General features: G+C 44.7%; 3 protein-coding genes across 3 annotated transcripts in view; 1 reads left to right on the top strand and 2 right to left on the bottom strand.

The window, feature by feature from the left end:
• C922_04191 (hypothetical protein) overlaps positions 1-1,259 on the top strand; it is a gene marked incomplete at both ends in the record, with an annotated part of 2,153 nt that extends 894 nt beyond the window's left edge. The window contains 4 exons of the mRNA XM_008819776.1: positions 34-390; positions 520-588; positions 754-813; positions 1,002-1,259. Coding sequence (XP_008817998.1) covers positions 34-390; positions 520-588; positions 754-813; positions 1,002-1,259 — 744 coding nt within the window. The remainder of the gene's footprint in view (positions 1-33; positions 391-519; positions 589-753; positions 814-1,001) is intronic.
• A 523-nt stretch (positions 1,260-1,782) lies between these two features.
• On the bottom strand, positions 1,783-2,373 carry C922_04190 (hypothetical protein; the record flags this gene model as incomplete). The annotated part of the gene is made up of 2 exons (XM_008819775.1): positions 1,783-1,835; positions 1,929-2,373. The coding sequence occupies 2 exons, from the start codon at positions 2,371-2,373 to the stop codon at positions 1,783-1,785; spliced, it is 498 nt and encodes a 165-aa protein (XP_008817997.1).
• A 1,028-nt stretch (positions 2,374-3,401) lies between these two features.
• Positions 3,402-4,361, bottom strand: C922_04189 (hypothetical protein; the record flags this gene model as incomplete). Its single annotated transcript, XM_008819774.1, has 1 exon — positions 3,402-4,361. One exon carries the CDS (start codon positions 4,359-4,361, stop codon positions 3,402-3,404), a length of 960 nt encoding a protein of 319 aa, XP_008817996.1.
• Between the last annotated feature and the right edge of the window lie 1,316 nt (positions 4,362-5,677).

Raw genomic sequence — 5,677 nt, 5'->3', positions numbered from 1 at the left:
TTAAATGGTCTCAATTCAAGTGAGAGGATACAGTTTCTAAACGAAAGGAGAGCTCTACAGGAAGAGAAAAAAAAAAGGAGACAACAATTTTTAATCAAGGCGTACAATGAAGGATATAAAATCTGCTACAACTGTAGTTTCTTAAATCTCATGGGAGAAAAGGAAGTATCCAGTTTAGCCAAACAGGTTTTTCTGGGATACCATTACATGATAAAGGAGCAGTTGCCTGTGCAGTTTCATTTTACTAGCTTGATGAGCAGCGACGAATTCTACACGCAGCTCAGAGACAAGTATGCACTGGGGAAGTGGCGCGTCCACATTCACTCGGAGGACTACTGGGATTTGTTCCCGAGGGAGAAGATTGTCGTTTTATCCCCCGACGCTGAGGAGGTGAGGAGCAATGGACCGGTTAAGCCGTCGTCTTCGCTGCACTGGGGGTGCTACTCCGGATCGACCACAACGAAACGAAACCAAACTATATCAAACCAAACGAAATGAAACATCCTCCCCCCCCTGTAGGAACTAACCGAAGTTCGAGACGACGAGGTGTACGTCATTTCTGCCCTGGTCGACAGGAGCGTCTCCAAGGTGATTATTGTTCCCATCGGAGGGGCCATATCACTCCTTTGAGCGGATGCATTCGCGATAGGGCACATACCCCTGGATGAGAACTTTGCAGGTCATTTCCCTGCACTCATGAGTGAACCAATTGTTGACACGCCCTTTTTTTTACTTCCCCTCGCCGCTCCTCAGAATTTGTCCTTCTCCCAGGCGTCCCTGCACAACTTAGTGACGAAGAAGTTACCCATGGAGGTAAATATCATCTCAAAAAAAAAAAGAAAATACCATTCAATCGCCGCCAAATAGGGGGCGGGGATATGTACCCCACCTCTAACCCCCAGGTGGTCCATTCAACGAGCTGGGTGGTATAATCTTCCTACGTTCTGACTTTGACATTCTATTCTTCACAACTCCATTTTTTTCCCCTCCCAACCACACAGAAATATTTTAAAAAAAGAAAAAGCAACGTCCTGAACGTTAACACTGTGGTGGAGATTTTAATCAGTTTTTTAAAAAACCAAAACTGGATGAAGGTTTTCGAGAAGTGTGTGCCACAAAAAAAAGTGCTCTGCTTCTGCTACGGCGCCTCATCGGAGGGACACAGAGATGAAGAAGCAGACGCGGATGACGGGAAAAAAACAGACCAACGGTATTTAGAGGATAACGGAAAGATGTACGTCCACCCGGATCCGTTATGAATATGTGAAGACACGACGGGGGGTGGAAGGAAAAAAAAAAAAAAAAAAAAACAGACATAGAGACATACAGGCATAGCGACATAGAGAAATAGACACATACATACGTCGGAGGCTAAGTCACATTGTCAGTTGTGACCCCTATGGGGAGAGCACACACCCGTATGTTTCATCGTAGACCTATTGCCTACGCTCGTTGGGGAGTTTCCTGTCGACATGGCAGTATACCCGATAAACACGGGGTCAATCACCAAAACAACGGCTTCCACCCACCAAGGGTCGCCAAAAAATAACGTTACATACCCCCGCAATGGTTCAAACGAAAGGAAACTCCCATTTTTTCGGAGCTGTCTTTTTTCACAATTATAGCGACATATGAGTCTACAGAATTGATCCAAATCATCGCATATGCTTTTTCGTTTGAGGTGATTTTTATTCTTCACATGTTAGCTAGCTAGCTTTGTGGGACCTTCCCCCCTCGAAAAAGTATGACGGGGATTGGATGTATATCCCCTCAGGGAGAAACCTAAAAGCAGCAGCTGCATTCGAATGGGCAGTCTTTCGTGTATCCTCCTTGGCCTGCAAAAAAGGAGTCGAAATTGTGTTCGGTGCGGTGAAGAAAGGCGAAGTAGTAAGGCGAAGCAGTCACAACGCTCGTATGATGAAGCTTACCCATCTTGAGCTCCTCCATAGAATAAATGGGCAACCCATCTGGCGTGCGCGCGCGCTCGGTGACCGTGCCCTTGGCAACCGACCGTTGTGCCTTCTTATGGACCCGATCGGCGTTGTGGATCCTTTTTTCAGAGCTTTTTTTAATAGGTCTCGTCTCGATGGCAACTTTTGTAGCCTTCTTCTCCTTGGCCTTCAGGTTGTTGAAGATGCCTTCGATGCTTTCTTTCGCCTCCAGCTGTTCGTTTTTCTTCCCACTTGAGTCGCTCGCCCGGCGCTTATTTTTTTTCCTTTTCCCCTTTCGCGAGCTGTTAGAGTTGCTCAAATTATTGGCGCCTCCAGAATTTTCCCCATTTTTGGCATTTTTCCACTCCTTGTTCGTTTTGCCGCCATCTTCGCTTGGGGACGAAGCGGGTGCCCTATTCTCCTTATTTTCGTTATCTCCCATTTGGCTATATGTTTTTTTTTTTTTTTTAAATACAATCATGCGGCAAGTGTTACTCTATTCCTCACAACATTTTGCAACATCGTGAAGAAGGGAATATTCCGTTGTGACGTGTTTCGTTTTTATAGCGAGCTGCTAACATGTATCGGGATTTTTTTTTTTTTTATTTCCCCGTTTTTTCTTTTACTTTGCCTGATGCGAAGGTATATGTATACTTAAACGCGTATCAGAAGGAGTGCGTTCTTTTTTTTTTCTCCCATTTTTTAGCTACATAAATTTATAATACATTGGCAAATAGGTATATAGGTAGTTGAGGAAGGGGCCCTGTGGACTATTTCTTACTCTTACATTTTTTTTGCACTCACTTTTTCTCATCGGTACGCCGCCGTGGAAAATGTGCCCAGGAAGTCACTCGTTTTTGGATTTAACCAGCACGGGGGAGAAGTCTATGTTTATTCATTTTTTTTTTTTCTAATCCGTGGTTACCACTAGTGTCCTAAGAGCTGCGCGAAAGCCTTTTCCCGTATCTGCGGAACTTTCGGAGTGGAGAACCAACTTGAGTTGCGCGAAGTGTGGGAAAGAGGCGCTCACGTCGAACGGATGAAAAGCAAAAAAAGGTGCCCACGCCACCTGGCGATAAAAGGTTGAATGAATGGGAAGAAATCCTTAAGGGAGCAGCCCCCCTCGCGAGCGATACCATCCCAGAACAAGCGCCTTACTCATCTGTTGGTCCTTTTCGCTAAGACCAGAAAAATGCACTTTTAAGACCAAAAAGTTGCATTTTTTTGAGTTAAAAAAATTTTTTTAAATTAAAAACAAACGAAATATACTGGTGTGGAGTTCCTTCCGGGAGATGTACAAGGTCTTAAATACCAAAAAAAAAAAAAAAAGAAAAAAAAAAATATATGTTTAACAGTTAATTCGGCTGTGTTATGCTGTTTATTTTGCCACGTTGGGGGACCAGTGCAGTCTCTCTGCCGTTCGCTTCACATTTTCAGCCCTTCTTTTTTTTTCTTTTCTTTTTTTTCCTATCACTGGTCTGCGCCGTCGTCCGGCTGCTGCTCTTCCACCTTATCCTCCTGGAAAGCATCGTGCTCATCATCATCCCTTTGCATATTCTTCATTTCTCGCTCCTTATTCCACCTCTCAATTTTTTCCCTCCGCTCGGCACTATTTTCCCGCCTAGGATGTTTATGTCGTCTACTGGTACCGTCGCTGTCTCCATCGGCATCATCACGGTTCCTGCTTCGGTTCCTGCTCCGACTCCTACTCCTATTTCTGCGTCTAGAAGAGTGGTGACTGTCCCCGTATTTATCACGCCTATGTTTGTCCCTACTGCCTCTATCCCTGTGGCTGTCGTAATGTCCGTCCTCCGAAGCATCTCTCGCTTTCCGCCTTTTCTTATATTCTGGAAATTTTTTATACATTCGTTTGTACAGCTTCCGCTTGACAGCCCTGGGGACATGTTTGATATGCATAAAGTTGCAATACCCACCTCTTCGGCATTGCCCATCGACAAACTGCCTGCACCTTGCCTCCCTGAAGTCTGTCACAGGGGTGTACTCAATATGTAACGGCTTCCCTGCATAGAATCTCCCATTCAACTCTTTCACAGCCTTCTCCGCATAATCCTCGTGCGTATATTTTATGTACACATTTCCAATGATGTGATCTCCTATATTGTCACATACAACCATATCTTCAATTTCGCCATACTTCATTAATTCCTCAAAGACTTCTTCGTAAAACTCCTCAAAATGGTCCGCTGCTTTGTCCAACACTTCATCATCCACCATCTGCCCTTCTGCAATTGCAACGGCCATTGGGGGATTGTCGTACATGTGACGGATGACTAACGTTTGGGCACTGTTTGGCTTGTAGTGGCTTCGACTGCACTGATCGCCATGGCGGCACGCACCTATTTTCCAAAAGAAGGGACAGTTAACTCTGTCCTCTTCCGTTCCGATGATCCGTGCGAGATGCTCGGCCATTTTCGCGAGAGGGGGGCATAAAAATGTACGTAATTTAGAAGCAGAAACATATAAGTGTTAACCTATATGTAGGTACGTGCCTACACGTACACGCACGTTTGCATATAAATGTGAACACAATTTTGGCTAGCTGGAAAAGAAGAAAAAAATAGCTAGCTACACCTGCATTTATGCGTTTCCTGCTGAGTTTACCTGCACATTTGCAAGAAAAAAAAAATATATTGCCTGTTCAGGTAAAAAACTAACACAAATGTGAAACACACAAAAGAGAGGCGTCAACTTTACAATGATGTAATTTTGCCCAAATAATTCCTCTACGTGGATGTGTTTGCTGCCACGCCAAAACGTCAAACGTGCCGCCCATTTCAGCAATAAGCGACTGGTTTAGCGGTTGCCTGTGGGTTGGCGTAAAGCTTAAAGTTGGCGTCGCCGTCGTCGACATCTATATCGTAATGGCTATGTTAACGACAAGTGCTTGCCACGACGCTGCGGTTCGCGAACACTTCGCCCTAACGTCCACTTCCATGAAGCACTTTTCCTTTAATGTTCCATGAATACGCCTCTCTTCTTTTAATGTCGTTTGGAGAAAATAAAACTATGTCCGTTCTTAGATGTACGTTTCTTCCTCCAAAAAAGTTTGGGCCACGCGTTGAAATGTATACAATGGAGAAGTGCAGATGTGCCCACTGTGTAATCACGCGTATCTAGGGAACAAACCTGTATGCATATGCATAGGCATAATCACAGGAATAGGCACAATCACAGGGATAGGTATAATGACAGGCATACAGGGGCGAGTTTACGAGTACCGTTTTGCGTACCACTCCGTGTACCCTTTCATGCGCGTGGCGGGCATCTCTGCAGAGAGAGGGACGACTGTGCCTCCTAAAGTTGGCGAAACGGCCAAGGCTTCAAGCAGGCGCGAGGGCATATTATACCACAAGGGCAAAGGGGTACACTGCGCATGGTTAGCACAAACAGGGTAAGTCTGCGGTAGATATGTGGGTACTCACTTGGCCCATGCCTAAATCCGGCTTTGCCACCTCTCGGTCAACCCTCTTAAAGTTTAACGCAACACTTCAGTTAAAGCTGACGAAGAAAAAAGGTGGTAGAGCCGGTCCTCTAACCTGATGTCATGTATGTATCTCACTATATGTCACATGTACAAGCTGAGATGCCTTTTTTTTTTTTTTTGTCCCTTATATGACATTAGGATGCTGAAAGGAAAATTTCGCCAAAGAGTAAAAAATTACATCTTCGTTTAATCACCATTTTGTTGCCCTGAAATAGGGAAAAAAAAAAAAAAAAAAAGAGGG

The sequence above is a fragment of the Plasmodium inui genome (genome assembly GCF_000524495.1).
Source record: "Plasmodium inui San Antonio 1 unplaced genomic scaffold supercont1.20, whole genome shotgun sequence".
Taxonomy (NCBI): Eukaryota; Apicomplexa; class Aconoidasida; order Haemosporida; family Plasmodiidae; genus Plasmodium; species Plasmodium inui.
This window is presented reverse-complemented; position numbering and strand designations above follow the sequence as displayed.